The sequence below is a fragment of the Cynocephalus volans genome, chromosome 11 (assembly GCF_027409185.1).
Source record: "Cynocephalus volans isolate mCynVol1 chromosome 11, mCynVol1.pri, whole genome shotgun sequence".
Taxonomy (NCBI): domain Eukaryota; kingdom Metazoa; phylum Chordata; class Mammalia; order Dermoptera; family Cynocephalidae; genus Cynocephalus; species Cynocephalus volans.
In genome coordinates, this window is record NC_084470.1 from 391239 (window position 1) to 408274 (window position 17036).

General features: G+C 42.7%; 1 protein-coding gene across 6 annotated transcripts in view; it reads left to right on the plus strand.

Annotated features, from left to right (window-relative positions):
- The window catches only part of BBS9 (Bardet-Biedl syndrome 9), a 445357-nt gene that overhangs the window by 369000 nt on the left and 59321 nt on the right, over positions 1–17036 (plus strand). For all 6 annotated transcript variants that reach the window (XM_063113569.1, XM_063113571.1, XM_063113574.1 and 3 more), the window contains one exon: positions 1543–1765. In XM_063113569.1, coding sequence (XP_062969639.1) covers positions 1543–1765 — 223 coding nt within the window. The remainder of the gene's footprint in view (positions 1–1542; positions 1766–17036) is intronic.

The following is a 17036-nucleotide window of genomic DNA, read 5'->3' on the forward strand; positions in this document are numbered from 1 at the left end:
CCAGCACTCTGATGGGGGAAACCAGACATGCAAACAGCAAGCACAGCACAGGGGAAGGAGTGCCATGATGGAGCTGGGTGCAGGAGGTCTCAGAGCCCCAAAGAGGGCCCATGAATGTGACCTTCGGGATGGCAGTACCCGAGCTAAGTCATGAGTGGGAATTGGCCAGGTAAAGAGCTAGGGTATTGCAGGAGGACAGCCAAGCACGTGCAGAGTCCTCAGTGAGAGAGAGAGTGGGGTGCAGGTGGATGGGAAGAGAGTACAATGGAGCAGGAGCTGGAGCAGAAAGTGCCTTATATGCCAAGCTGAACGTATGGACTTAGGGTTTGAAACTTGGGAGTATCTTCGTCCAATGTGCATATTTGAAAAGTGGCCAAATGATAAGGTTGGGAATGGAGTGGTACTAGCAGTGAGAGCTTCCAAAGACCCCTTCTTTCCAAGTCTCAGGTTTCTCACCTCTCATGTAAGCGGCTTGGGCCATTCTACAATATTATATGAGAATAAATTCATTTAGTGTCTTCCTGTGTAACTGCACTTTGGCAGGCCTGTGGTGCTCTAGACCTTGCCAGCCTCTCGGTACAAATGGAGTCGTATTGACGATGACACCCAGATTTCACTCACACTCCCCTATCATGCTGCTTAGGACCTCCAGACCCCCATAAGATCTTACCCAGTCATCTCTGGGACCCCTTGGGGATGACTAAGTGGAGCTCGTAAACTGACCCCTCCCTCTCTTCACCTGTCACCGCTTGTCGGTCGTGTTATCTGAACCTTCCGAGGCTGCCTCCTACGTCAGTCCTCCTGGTGCCAGTGTCCTCCATGACCGATGTACCTAGGGGATATGCTGAGGGGACACTGTGCTTGCGCAGGTCTTCACTGCAGCACCGCCATACTGTCCCCAACAAAAGTGGGGCACATGGCCTACTTCCTCACTTTGTGTCAACTTATTGTCACCTGGGCAGTGAAGGACAGACAGGCCCTTGTGTGTCACAAATCCCTCTTGAAACGAGCTCCTTTGGTTTTGGCCTGCAACCCCGAAGCTGTGGGAAGAGTGGCTGAGAGACACCAGGGTCTTCTGTCCATTCCAGTTTCCCCCGAGGTCCCCCCAGGTCCTCCGCTTCCTGGCCAGTTCTCCTTCCCTGGAAAGATAAGGCAGAACGAGAACGACCATCCTGGCAGCCTCAGCCACCAGGTCCCCCGCAGACCTGCCCCTGAGGTGCTTTTGTGCCTGGCGTGGGCTCCACGCTTCTCACGCACTGTCTCATTTAATCACTCAGCCTCGGAGGGACAGACTCTTGACATTGTCGCTTGTAGATGAGGACGAGGCTAGGAGGAATTAAGTGTGAGACTTGCTGAAGTCAAACAGCTGACAGAGCTAGAATTTAAAACCAGGCCGATCTGGAATATTCCCGCCACCATGGTTCTCAGTCCCCAACCCTTGAACACAAGCGCTCAATGACCGGTGTGACCTGGTTAACAGTAAAGTGGCCACTTTGCTCCTTGTCATCTTTGCATCAATTCAAAGTTGGCTTTTGCACCCAGGGCTGGGAAGAAGCGGTGGACGCTGCCGTCTCCCACCTGTTGAAGACCTGCCTGTCGAAGAGTTCGAAGGAGCAGGCTCTGAACCTCAGCAGCCAGCTGGACGTACCCAAGGACACGAGCCGACTGAAGAAGCACATCGCCCTGCTGTGCGACAGGCTGGCCAAGGGCGGCCGGCTCTGCGTGAGCACCGACGCCGCGGCGCCGCGGACCGCGGTCCTGCCAGGTGAGAGCCCCGCGCCGCCTGCACCCCGCACTTGCCCCCCAGGGAAGGAGGGCGCCTGTGTTGCTCCTGGGGGCTTAAATTCATGTTAAACTCACGATAGCCAAGAAAATTGCTTTCACGTTTTCCCTCCGATATCCCGGCACAACCACTTGGATAAATACTCTTGGGGTATTTGCTTGCTAGACATTTCTAGAATGGCATGTCTTTTTTCTTCCCTCTGCTTTTAAATGTATGATCCATTTGCTTTGCTTCTAACCAATAGAAAGTGGATTAGAGAATAGAACTGTTTTTGAGGAAAAGTTTTACTAAATGTGATCTCGCGATACCATGTTTCATAAATGTAAATAGAGGATACAAGCAGCTGATGTGATCCAGACGGGCCCGGCCGCTCCTGCTGTTTGCTTGGGTTGTGGTCATCAGAGGAAGGGGAGAGACAAAGGACAGGACTGGGGCTCAGGAGGTGGGGGCAGGCTGCAGGCCGAGGCACCCGTGGACCCGGCCAGCCCTCCAGGGGCAGCCAGGGCCGGCCATGGCATCCAGGTGTGCCCTCCCTACGGCCAGAGGGGCTGAGCCATCAGTCGTACTGCGCTCAGGTCCCTAAGAGGTGGCAGCTGCCATGGCCTGCTTCCCTCCTCCTGGCCTCTGGATGGCAGCGGCAAGGAGCACAGCACAAACGAGTTCATTAAATGCACAGCTGTGGCATCTGTGTCCTCCTAAGGCGAGGGCCGTGGCATGGGGAGTGGCGTGGTTGTCTCTTCTTCCGTCTGTGCCTTTCGTTCGCTCCCTGTCCCCCATGCTGATGTGCCTGCCGTTGCCACCTTCCCCTTCCAGTCAGCATTCCTGGCAGGAAAAACGAATGCAGGTGAAATCCTAAAAGGTAAACATGGAGACAGCACAGCATACTATAAAGAGCACAGACTCTGCAGGCAGACAGACCAATGCTGGGATCCTTCCCTGTCCCTTCCTACTTACATGACCCTGGGTGTGTCACTTAACTTTCCGGAGTCCTAGTTCCCTCCTTTAGAAAGTGGGTATAACGACACCTGCCTCGTTGCTGGGGCTGGTGTGTTTGTAAAGCACATAGCACAGTGCTCGGAACAGAGACACGCTTCCAGAGTTCAAGCTGTAATTATTACCATGCTTGAAGATATAAGACTGGGGGTGGGAAACTAGCTTTTGGGGGTTATGGGATTCCATATTCCATGATTTGGAATATTTTTACCTTAACTACGCACAGATAGAACCCAACTTTTATTCCAAAAGAATATGAGGGGACTTCAAAATGTGCACGGAGAAATAGAATTAAAAGATAATATGGATCTTTCCGTGAACTTTTTCAAGACCCCTCGTATTTCCTGTTTGGGGTAGAAGTGCCTTTCCACAGAGAAGCGACTCTGCCATCGTTCAGCTTTGTTTGGGTCTCTTCACCCTCGCCCTCGTAACTGCCTCCTAACTGGTTCATGGGTCTTCACCCACCTGTCTTCTCTCCACTGCTGCAGGATTATTTTCCTAAGAAATAAATATTTAGGCTTAATGAGATAGTAAGTGTATTAGTCCGTTAGTGTTGCTATAACAGAAATACCTGAGACTGGGTAATTTACAAAGAGCAGAGGTTTATTTGGCTCACGATTCTGGGACAGCTGCATCTGGCACAGGTCTCAGGCTGCTTCTACTCATGGCGGAAAGTGGCAGGGAGCCGGCGGGTACAAGCAGATCACATGGCGACAGGAAGCAAGAGAGAGAGGGGAGGTGCCAGGGTCTTTTAAACAACCAGCTCTCGTGGAAACAAACAGAGCGAGATCTCACTCATTAATCCCCCCACCTAGGGAGAGCATGAGTCCATTCATGAGGGGTCCACCCCCATGACTCAATGTTCCCAACACTGCCACATTGGGGATCAGATTTCCATGAGTTCTAGGAGGACAACACATCCAAACTCCATCATTTAGTGAAAACACTCACTATAATCAGACTCAGTATTTGGCTCTCCGTTCCTGCCTGCCCACAGGGGAAAAAAAGGAGGCTTGAAGGAAAAGGACAAATTATGAAAGAAGATTTGAAGAGGCATGAGGTTGGCCACCTGACTTGCTGGTTTCCTGCCCGTTTGGAATGCAGCAGCCCTGGGTCTCCTTCCCAGACCCCCATCTGTGTCTCTTTGGGAACAGCCTTGCTCTTACTTGCTGATGACCCTCCTTGCAACTCTGTGGTTGAGTCACTGTCCCTCCTGTTAGCTTAAAAAAATTGTTAAATCAGTGCTCTTTGTCATTAACATGCTCAATTATTGCCTATAATACTTTTCATCCCTAGAACTCAGATTTTCCACACACATTATCTCTGTACTTAGCACATTTTTGAGATAGAAGAGACGTATAGAGTTATTGCCGTCTTACCAATAGAAAACGGAGGCAGGAAAAGCGAAACGTCCTGCCTGGAGTTGCACGGTTACCGGGAGGGTTGGGCCTAGAGTCCAAGTCTCTGTGCTCCCCTCTAGGCCACACAGACCATGGCAGGACAAGTACACGTCTAGTCAGAGCCTCTCCCATGTGAGCTGTTCGTGACCTGCCCTTTTCACTTATTAAATTGGTCTAGCAGCGTGGGAGGAAAAGGACAGAAACAGTTTCTTGCAGTTTCCTTTCTTTGCTGTGAGGAATATATTAAAGATCTATCTTACATTTGTTTAGTACTTAATTTTTATTATCTCCATAGGTCACATGATATCATTGTCACAGAGATAATAAGAAATATTGTGAGCTAATTCTGCTTTAAGCCCATAATTGTGCAACTTTTAGCTATAATAGATGTATCAGAAGCTACAAAGCATTTTTCACAGACACAATTTTTTTTTAAGATCTGGACGGAAACTTAGTCATTATTTGGCTTATCTCCCTCACTTAACAGCTGAGGTGACGAAAGCCTAAGAAAGTGAAGTGACTAAGTAGTGAGCACGAAAAGGAGGAGTGTGTGTAATTTCACCATGTTCCCTATTAAATTGCAGATGGATAAACATCTCAGAATAAAACCCCCTTGGTCCTTCCTGGCCTCGTGACTTTATGAGCCCAGCACCTTGCATGTGGCCCTTTTCTGCTCCAGCGAAGGCCACGATGACAACATCCTCCCTGGTGTCTGGGCTTTGAAAATCTTTCCTGCTGGGAATAACCTTATGGACTTTTTTGCCTCACATTTCTACTGCTTGCCTTTATCAGCTCTATATCAGGTTTTCATTTAACCTTTTCTGAATGAATTCTTTTTATTGCAGACCTATATCACACTTACCAAACTCATTCACTGCCCTGGTATTCATATCTTTCTGCTGGGAAAATGGCTTGTAAGGAATTCACTTCCATTAAATGTCTTTTTCCAATCTCAGCTGTACTCACTCTACTGTTAGAGCAAGAGTCACTGAGGGCCACCAGGGGAGTGTTTTTGAGCAATCTGAATGGAAATGATTTAGTGGGCTAGCTGGCTTCTCATGCGTGTATGGGACTTGCTTTGTCCCTGCAGGTGCCGGGGCTAAGAGACTTACCTTAGTATGCTACAGGCTTACTTTTATGACCTCAGGGTCCAGGACGATATTTCAGTAGCCCTAATTACAGCAAAGATTTGAATCTCTCAAGCACATGTGTTAAAAATGCATACACAAGTGGACCTAACTCATGATACTTGAACAATCATTTTAATCTCATGAACACCAGAACTTTTATTACCTCTTTATTACCTCTTTAGGTTTTTTTAAAATTTTATTTTGTCTGGTTGATGCTTTGCCCAACAAGAAGTGATACAGGTAGATGGTGGCCCACCAGATGGAAGCTTGGAGAGCAAATGGTATGGGCCCCCCAGCCGGGCAGGCAGAGCAAGGTGGGCAGGGAGCAAGGGCTCGGGCAGCCCAGGCTGATCACGTGCCTCGACTTACTGTGCTTCAGATGTGATAAAATGAATCAGAAGTCATAGTGGGTTATAGCTTCAGCTGTATTTTCTTCAGCACTGCCAGATTTCTGGGCCAAAAGGAAGGCAGGGGATGGGGGGAGAAAGCAAAGAAGGTTTGATAATAAGGTGAATCTTTTCTCAGATATGGATCAGAAAATTTATTGTTCTGAGATATGGTATGGATCACCTAGGAATTAGTGTTTTGTGTATCTTTGCTATATTAAGTGGATAGGAGAAAATACAAAGTATAAATCTGAATAAGGTTTCTAGTCTATCCTTTTGGGAGATATATTTAAAACTCCCCCTTTTTAGTATTTTAACTTGAGTTAATGACTTCTTGCCTTAACAGTTTGACTACTTCCAAATGATCTGTTTCAACAGAATTTAAATTTAATTCTCCAGGGTCTCATTTAGATGCTTGATAAGACGTTTGGTGTACTTTCATATTGTCATTGTGACAATGTGAAACTGTCAGTTTTACACTTTGAATTTTTTATAAGTTTGGAGTATTTTGTTAAGGAAATTTAGAAGAATTTAATATAGGAAAGGCCTCAGGAAAAATGACTAACTGGCTTCTGAACCTGTTTTTCCTACAGAGAATACAATACTTTGTCTATACATTAAAAAAAAAAAAAAAAACGGGGAGTAAGTTCCAAAATGGGAAAATACTGTTATGACATGGACTGTCACATCAGAAGTACATGGATTCCAGAACTAGTTGGCCCTTTATCGGTTATATGATATGGAACAAGTTTGTTGGGCTGCCCTTCATTTACTCTTCTATAAATAGGAATAATAATAGTATTTTACTGTAGAGTTGTTGGCCAAATTAAATATAGTAGTACGTGGAAAATGCTTAGCAAGTGCCTGACATATAGCAAATTTTCAGTAAATGTGAGCTTCTATTAATAATAATAACAAATACTAATGTAAAATCCCAAAGGTACTTGGGAGAACTTGGCAAAAGGATTCTAGAGTTCAGTTAGAAGAATAAAAATATAAGATTAGACAGGACATTTTAAAAAAGAAGAGTGTAAAATTTGCCTTTTCTGAATATTTATTATAAAGTAACAGTGAATGGCAGTGTTACGATTATAAAAAGAAAGCTTTCACCAAATTAGAAAGTTCAGAATTGATTAAAGTATGGAAGGTTCGAGGCTAAATGGTATCAGAAAAAGAATACCCGAAACTGGGACCAACATCTCATTGTGGATACTGGGAAAACAAAATGTGTTTGAAAAGTAAGTAAAATTAAAATTAACAGTAAGTTTATTTTGTCTTATATTTGCCAACAGTTAGTTTATGTGCTAATCCTTGGAGAGCACAATGAAAGAGTTGAGTGAGGTGTTTGCTCTGTTTTTGGCACCATGTCACACTCTCAAATTTGACCTTACGCTTTTACAAAGCAGGTCCTTTTTAGGAAAAAAATAGAAGAGATCATCTGTCTTCCTCGGAGTTTCTCTTCTTTGATATTCAAATCATTTTCTCCAGAAACATCTATCACGTCATCATTTTTGTCAGGTTTCTTCCCTTCATGGTTAACTGGTCTGACAGTCAGAGTTTCACTGGTCACTGGCCTTGCATGTGACTGGAGCAGTTCTGCAATGACACTTGAACTGCACTGTATTTGCAACAGTTTCCAACAGTCAGTGAGGGATTAACTAATAAGATGTTGACAGCAGGAAGGAATCGATCTAGGGTTAAATGCAGGTTACTTGAGTATAGACTAATTTTATAAGCAGTCAGGTTTTTGAGTGACTCTCAGTGTTATGCTGTTGCTTTCCTGTGACTGCCACAATGGGGATAATTAAAAATGCCTTAAGTAGGAGGACGCATCACCACTCCCCTCAATTATTTATGTGAGAATCTAGAATGTGCGAACCCGAACTCTGACTGTGTGTGCTCATGTGGCATTTCAAAGCGATGGAAAGCGGACAAGATGAATTAGTTAAAAATGTTGTTGGTAACTAGCCAAGCATTTGGAGAGAAGAAATAGATTCTCTAGCTTATACTAAATGCTGTAATACATTTCAGATGAATAAGAGATTTAAATACAAAAAAATGAAATCACAAAAAAACACAGAAGTAAATAAAGGTGGACACAAAGATATAGAAGCCACAAAGGCCTTTCTAAGTAGGTCAGCAAAGGCAGAAAATGAAAGACGGTTCAGTTCTAACCTTCTCCAAGTGTGGTCCAGAAAGATACCAAGGAGTAATGGTGATTATCCTGGCTTGTGGCGTTACAGATGGTGGCTTTGAGGCCTCTTTCTCTCTCTCTTCCATATTTTGTGTACGTTTCCTATAAATAATATATATAACTTTTGTAAAAAGGCACTGCAATAGAAAATACCAGCAAGAAAACAACTATGTAATTGTATCAGAAATGGTGGTAAGGAAGCAACAAGGGCCAATTTTACAAGTCAGAAAAATTAATTTTTTTTCTCAAAAGGAAGTAAGTTATTAAAGGTCAGCGACCATGTGTTTATGGGACTAATTTGTATTTCAGTTCTGATAGACTAACCCAGGTCCTTCGCAGGGCTGTTTGCAGAAACGCGTGCAGCTGGTTTGTGGATCTGCCTCCTTCCCGTCTCTGCATCTCCTCACCGAGCGTGGGCCAAGTCATGCCGGTGACTGATCTCTGAGTCAGGTTTCACCCTGTCAAAGTGACTTCATAACCGTTGAATCCGGTGCACACTTTGCCTACAACCCACTTTCCTACCCTGCAGCCTCTTACAGGGAGACTGTTTCCTTCTTAGAACGTCCTCATTCCTTGGCTTCTCTGTTGATACTGGAAACTCTTCCTTTCCCTCTCTGGCCGGTCTTTTCTAGTCTGCTCTGTGGCTTCTTGGTCCCTCTTCGACCCTCGACTGCTGGCGTTCCATCCTCATGCTTCCCTGGGCAGTCTCATTCAGCTACCCCTGGACTCCATGTACCTCTGGGTTTGTACCTTCCTGGTGGCCTCTCTTCCACGTCTCCACCAGTACCCCACGGGCCTCTCCAGTTCCATGTGCCTGAGCGGGACTCATCTACGTGTGTCTGACTTCGGTGGATGACATTACCCGGCGTCCAGGCCGTGGGTTCTGAAACAACCTTGTCTCTCTGTTTCCCTGACTCCCCACGTTCAGTCAGTCACCAAGACCTGATGCTGGTACCTCCCAAATAGATCTCTTTTCACTGTCCACACCACCATTACCCAGTACCCTTATCTCTTACTCAGACTGGGGCAACACTCTATCAATAATCTCCTTGTCTTAAGCCTCCTTTATTTTTAGTGCTACCATAAAAAAATCACAAATGTTCGTAGCAGTATTATAACCAAAAAGTAAAAATAATCCAGGTATCTATCAACTGCAGAATTAATGAATGAATGTGGTATATCTATACAATGGAATATTCTTTAATAATAAAAGGAATTGAAGTATTAATTCGCGCTGCACCATGGATGAACCCTGAAAACACTATGCTAAGTGAAAGAAGACTGTCACAGAAAAAGTATTTTGTAATGTCAATCATATAAAATGTTCAGAATAGGCAAATGCATAGCGACAGAAAATGTGTTAGTAGTTGCCTAGGGCTAGGGGCGGGGGAATAAGGAGTGGTAGCTAATGGATATAGGGTTTCCTTTTGGGTGAGAAGATGTTCTGGAATTAGACCGTGGCGATGGTTACACAACTCTGCAAGTATACTAAAAAGCATGTTACATGTGAATTACATCTCAGCAAACTTGTTAAAAAAAACCCTCATTTTTTAGTATAAAGATATAACATGTTATTTGCGCAAATTTAGAAAATTCAGATGAGCAAAAAGAAGAAAATTTAAAATCACCCTAATAATCTAGCCACCCTGAAATAGATATAAACTCAGTTGTATGTAAATTTCTGTCTATGTGTATACATATACGTATATGTGCGTATATCTCTAATCCATATCCTTTCGATCTTTTCTCCTTGCATACGTGTATTTTTGTCATGTAAAGGCTGGTCATACTGTACCTACTGCTTTATAACCAACTTCTCAAACTTTCATTATATAATTTCATTAGTGTATAGTATGCATTATTTTAATAGTTATAGACTTGACCACTCCCCATCTGTCAACTATATAAACTATCTCTGATATTAGTATGATACACAGTTATTTCGTGAATATTCTTGTAGCTAAATCTGTGTACATCCTGATGAATTTATATTTTGCCATGAGTTTGTTTGAAAAAAATGTGGATCTGGTCATGTCACTTCCCTGCTTTGAAAGATTTTCTACCATAATGAATGGAAAGTCCTAAATCTGAATGAAGTACAACGTTCTTTACTCAATAGACCCACATTATCCTTCTAGCCATGCCTCTTACACTGTCTTTCTTAAGGCCCTTCACTGACACTGAACGACTCAGTATTCTCTAAATACACCATGCCGTTCAGGTTTCTGTCCTTTTAAAGAATTTCCTTGGCCTGGAGGTAAAATTACAACTAATTTCTGAAGACTCAGCTGAAATGATATTCCACAGAGCATTCCCTGGTCCTCCTGACACTCGTAGTCACGCGGTCTTCTGTGCTCCCTGGTCTGTCTTCCAGGCACGTAGCTATTGCAGGACTAACATAGCATACTGTCATGTAATATTTTTATTCCATTGCTCACCCCCAGGTAGAAGATTTTGAAGATTGTATGGTATTCTTCTTCATGACCTCAGCACACACACACACGCACACACATATATGCAAACACATAGTTGATGCCCACCATATGTTTTAAAACCTTTTCACTTTGAAATAATTATAGACAGGAAGATGCAAAAATAGTACATGGAATCCCATATACCCTTCACGCAGCTTCCTCTAACGGTGACATCTTATCTAACTGTACTACAGTATCCAAATAGAAATTGAGATTGGTCTGCCATAAATTTTTGGAATGAATCAGTGGAGCTTTTTACAAAGAGGATAAGCCTTAAAGTAGATATAAGTTTTAGACTTCTAGAAAGGGTAGTAGCAGACACTATTGGTAGAGTTAGTGATCAGAGCAAGATGTGAGTCTGTAAGTAACCTAGTCAAGGTTCAGATTAGAAATTCAGTAGGGTAAGTTAGTAAGAAGCAGTTAATTTAAGACCTTAAAAATCTAGATAAAAGAGATTGAGCAAGCTGCAAATTGTAATAGGAGCTAATATAGTTTCTTAAGCTATAGGCAATCTGCAAAAGCAGTGTTTTATGAATACTAATGTGATTGTGGTATGCAGGATAGAGGAAAGTATGAAAAATAGGAAACAATATCATATCGATAGTCTACCCACATTTTTGGTGCTATTGATGGAAATGATTAAGCTGGTAAATGAATTTTCTATGGATAATGTGCTTCATTTATTCATGATGAGCTTGAGATTTATAAAGATATATCCAAGAAGAGATCTATATCAACGTGTGGATCTTAGGAATTTTAGATTCATGGAAAGACTGAAGCTGGAGAAAATACATTTTGGTATCCTCAGGTTACAAGTCATCACTGATACCTTGTGATGGGGAGAACCCTTCAAGAGAGTGAAGTCATAGGAGGAGGGCATAGGACTTGACACTTAGCTGCAGAGCTATGGTTGGGGACAAGAGAAGGATTCTACAGGGAGCAGTGAATTTCAAGGAATTCGTAGAAGAGATGTTGTCACGTCTATTAAAGACAGAGAAGTTTAGGAAGAATCTGTCTGTAACGGAAAGAAACCCTGGGAAGGCAGATCAAAGTAGGCTATCATCAGGATTTTTATTCCTTTCTTTCCTTCTATTAAAAAAAGATATTTAGAGGTGTTTGAAGTTCAGATGGTGTATCAAGATGAGAGTGGTAAACGCCAATGTTCGTGTTAAAGGGGAAGATTTAGGGAGGCAAAGGGAATAATCTAGAATATAGACAGACTGAATCGAGTTAGTATTTGAGAAGGAAAAAGTGAGATCCTAGATATATGTTGAGGACATATGGAGATTTTAAAAGGAAAGTTAAGTGAAGTTCAGCTACATAGGCCTTAGAGAAGTAAAATTTTGTAATAATTTGTGAGAGAGGAAGGAGTGGATAATGAGGTGATAAATTGGAGTTGACTTGCAGTGGACACTATGGAAAGAAGAGCTCAGCCATTTAGCAATTGTTTGGCTGCTTTTTCTTTTGGAACCATAGTTTTCTAACTTCAGAAAGTGAGATAACAACTCCTTGTTTTGAAACAGCATATTGTTTCAAAATTGTTTTGAAGCAACTGGGCTGGTCAGGCGGCCCCACCCACCACCCAGAAGCATCTAGATGGGGATGGGTCGCTTCACTGCGGTCCTGCCTGGCGGCCCCACCCACCACCCAGAAGCATCTAGATGGGGATGGGTCGCTTCACTGCGGTCCTGCCTGGCGGCCCCACCCACCACCCAGAAGCATCTAGATGGGGATGGGTCGCTTCACTGCGGTCCTGCCCGGCGGCCCCACCCACCACCCAGAAGCATCTAGATGGGGATGGGTCGCTTCACTGCGGTCCTGCCCGGCGGCCCCACCCAGCACCCAGAAGCATCTAGATGGGTCGCTTCACCCAGAAGCATCTAGATGGGTCGCTTCACCCAGAAGCATCTAGATGGGTCGCTTCACTGCAGTCCGGCCTGGCGGCCCCACTCACCACACAAGCAGCAGCTGGACTGGTTTCCTCACTGCAGTCCCACCCAGTGGCCTCATCCAGTTCCTGAGAAACAGCTCAGCGGCTTTGCCATTGGTGGTCCAAATCCCAAACTGCAAAGGAAAGCAAGACCTCACAGCTGCTGCCATTGCCACCACCCAGCCCCAACGCACCGCCACCACTACCACCCTTCTCCACGCATAGCAGTCTGCCCTGCTCCCTGCTGATACCCAGCCCAGGCACCACCACTTCCACCTCACCCAGATCCGGGTATTCCTACATTTTACCAGGTAGGAGGAAAGAGGACAGAGGGAGGAGAAGCCTGTCTTTGCAGGAGAGAGGAAAGAGAAACCCTGCCCAGGGTTGTCCGTTTCAGCCGAAAAGCTTCAGTGTAACCCAGTGCACCTATCAGGGTCACAGGACACTAGCCGGGGTGCCAGCAATCTGCCCAGGGTCACACACCTCAGCAGAGGTATGACAGGATACCCAGGTGCTTCTCCCAAGAACTCGAGGTGTCACCCATACAGTGTCACTCTCTTCAGCGGTGATCCACTGAGTGCTGCTGTGCTCAGGTCTGACCACTCTGGTGTTGAGTCCAGTCCAGGTAACCACACAGGTGCTACACTTCTGCCTCTACCTGCAACCAAAACTGAAATACCTGACCCCAGTGGTCAACATGAAACACGTCTACAGAAGGGAGTCCCTGTCCTCAAAAGCCCCTGCAGAGTCATAGAAAAAGCAACCACTCCACCAGATGACCAGACACCAGAGTAGGAATCCTAGAAACACCAAAAAAACAAAACAAAAAAAGCCCCAAAACAGAAACAAGAACATATCACACCACCAACAGAATAACAGTAATTCTCAAGTACCAGACCCCAGACAGCATAAAGCCTTTGAAATGACTGAAAAGGAATTCCGAGCAACAATCTTGAAGAAACTCAATGAGATACAAGACTCAGGTAGATGATACAATGAAATGAGAAAAATTATCCAGAATATGAAGGAGGAAATTTATAAAGAGATAGATACCTTTAGAAAGAATGTAGCAGAACTCCTGGAACTGAAGGATTCATTGAAGGAAAAAAAAAAAAAAAAAACAAGTGAGAGCTGAAGCAGCAGGCTAGAGCAAGCAGAAGAAAGAATTTCTGATGTCGAGGGCAGTCTTTTTGAAATAACTCATAGACAAGAAAAAAAGAATTTCAAAAAATGAAGAAAATCCTCAAGAGCTGTGAGAAAACCTTAAGTGCACAAACATCCTAATCATGGGTGTTCCAGAAGGGGAGGAGAAAAGAAAAGGCATTGAAAACCTATTCAATGAAATAATAGTTGAAAACTTCCAGGTATAGGGAGAGATAACAGACCTTCGGATCCGGGAGGCTCAAAGATCCCCAAATAGATTCAGTCCAAAAAGGTCCTCTCTAAGATACATCGTAGTCAGACTGTCAGAAGTCAAAGACAAAGAGAGAATCCTAAAAACACAGCCAGAGAAAAGCATGAAGTCACCTGTAAGGGAGTCCCCATCAGACCAACAGCAGATTTCTCAGCAGAAACCTTTCAGTCCAGAAGACAATGGGAGGATATATTCAAAATACTAAAAGGGACAAACTGCCAGCCCAGAACACTACACCCAGCAAGGCTATCCTTCAGAAATGAAGGAGAAATAGTGTATTTCCAGACAAACAAAACTGCAGGACTTCAGCACCACATGACCAGTCCTGCATTTAAGGGAGTCTGGCATCTGGAATCCAAACAATGATAATCACTATCATGAATACACAAGAAAGAGCAATACCCACTGGTAGAGCAGATGTGCAAATTAGAAAGAAACTGTATCGCACCACTTCAAAAACCAAGAAACACCAAAGACAAACAATAAAAGGGAAAGGAGCAAAATATATTTAAAACAACCATATGAAAATCAATAAAATGCTAGGAGTAGGACAATACCTTTCAATAACAAACCTAAATGTAAATGGATCGAATCCCCCATTCAAAAGACACAGATGGATTGAAAAACTAGACCTAACTATACGCTGCCTATGAGAAACTCACTTAACCTGTAAAAACTCACTTGGATTAATAGTGAAGGGATGGAAAAAGATACACCACATGAACGGAAACCAAAAATGAGCTGGAGCACCTATTTTTGTACTGGAAAAAATAGACTTTAAACCAAAAACTATAAAAAGAGACAAAGACGGTCATTATATAAAGAGGTCTATCCAGTGAGAGGGTATAGCTGTCATAAATACATATGCACCTAACATTGGAGCACCCCCATATATATAAAGCAAACACTATTAGACCTAAAAAGAGAGATAGACCCCAATGCAATAGGTGGAGACCTGAACACCCCTCTCTCAGCATTGAAAAGATCATCTAGGCAACAAATCAACAAAGAAACACAATCTAAACTATATTTCAGGCCAAATGGACTTGGCAGATATCTATAGAACATTTCATCCACCAACTACAGAATATGCAGTCTTCTCACCAGCACATGAAACATTCTCCAGGATAGACCACATGTTCATGTTAGGTCAGAAATCAAGTCTCAACAAATTTTTAAAAATTGTAATCATTTCAAGTATTTTTTCAGACCATGAAAGAGTAAAACTAGAAATCAATAGCCAGCAAAACTTTGGAAACTACAAGTACGTGGAAATTAAACAAAATGCTCCTGAACAACCTGTGGGCCAAAGAAGAAATTAAACAGGAAATCAGAAAATTTCTTGAAACTAATGAAAATAAAGGCACATCATAACAAAACCTATGGGATATTGCAACAGCAGCACTAAGAGGGAAGTTTATTGCAATAAATACTTACTTCAAAAGAATTACAAAGACTTCAAATAAACAACCTAACATTACGCCTCAAAGAACTTGAAAAACCAGAAGAATCCAATCCCAAAATTAGTAGATGGAAAGAAATAAGATCAGAGCAGAACTAAATGAAATAGAGACAAAGAGAACAAAATCAAAGATCAGTGAAACAAAAAGTTGTTTTTTGAGCAGATAAACAAAATGGAAAAACCATTATCTAGACTAATTAAAAAAAGGAGAGAATACCCAAATAATAAAAATCAGAAATGAAAAAGGAGACATTACAAGCGATACCACAGAAATAGAGTCATTAGAGACTGTTATTAACATCCATATGCCAAAAAATTTGAAAACCTGGAGGAAATGAATAAATTTCCTGACACCTATAAGCTATCAAGACTGAACCAAGAAGAAACAGAAAACCTGAGAGACCATTAAGAAGCAACAAAATTGAAGCAGTAATCAGCAGTCTTTCAACAAAGAAAAGCCCAGGACTGGATGGCTTTGCTTCTGAATTCTACCAAATCCTTAATGAATTAATACTAGTCCTTTCAAACTATTCCCCCAAAATTGAAACAGAGGCCATTCTTCCAAACTCATTCTATGAGGCCAGCATCACCCTGATATCAAACCATACAAAGATACAACAAAAAAAGAAAACTGCAGGCCAATATGCTTGATGAACATCAACACAGAAATCCTCAACAAAATGTTAACAAACAGGATACAGCATCACGTCAAAAAGATTATACATCATTATCAAGTGGTGCTGGGGAAATGGATATCCATGCATAGAAGCATGAAACTAGACCCTTACCACTTGGCGTACACCAAAATCAGTGCAAAATGGATTAAACACTTACATGTAAGACCTGAAAGTATAAAATTCCTAGAAGAAAACAGAGAAGAAACCCTTGAGGATGTAGGACTGGGCAAAGACTTTATGAATAAGATCTTAAAAGCACAGGCAACAAAAGAAAAAATAAAATAATGATATTAAATCAAACTAAAAATCTTCTGCACAGCAAAGGAAACAATCAACAGAGTAAAAAGACAACCTGTAGAATGGGAGAAAATGTTTGCAAACTATACATCCAAGAAGAGATTAATATCCAGAATATACAAGGAACTCAAACCACTTAACTGTAAAAAGACAAATAATCTGATTAAAAAATGGGCAAAGAAGCTAAATAGACATTTTTCAAAGGATGGCATACAAATGGCCAACCAGGTACATGAAAAAATGCTCAACATCACTAATCATCAGGGAAATGTAAATCAAAACCACACTGAAATACTGTCTCACCCCGGTTAGACTGGCTATTATCAAAAAGACAGAAAATGACATGCTTGCAAGAATGCGGAGAAAGGGAAACCCTCCCACACTGTTGGTGGGACTGTAAATTAGTGCAGCCGTTATGGAAAACAGTATGGAGGATTCTCAAACAACTACAGATAGATCTACCATATGATCCAGCAATCCCACTGCTGGGGATATACCCAGAGGAATGGAAATCATCATGTTGAAGGGACACCTGCAGTCCCATGTTTATTGCAGCTCTATTCACAGGAGCCAAGATATAGAACTGACCTAAATGTCAATTGTTGGATGATTGGAAAAGAAAAATGTGGTGTTTATATACACAACGGAAAACTACTAGGCCATAAAAAAGAATGAAGTTCTGCAGTTCACAGCAACATGGATGAGCTGGGAGAAAATTAAGTGAAATAAGTCAGGCACAGAAAGAGAAATACCACATGTGCTCACTCATAAGTCGGAGCTAAAAAATGAATCAGTCAGAGAAAGGAAGGAAGGGAAGGAAGAAACAATCACAGTAACGTGCTGAACTTTCAGAAGGAGAGAACAGAGTTGTTGCTAGAGGTGGGAAAGGGGGGCGA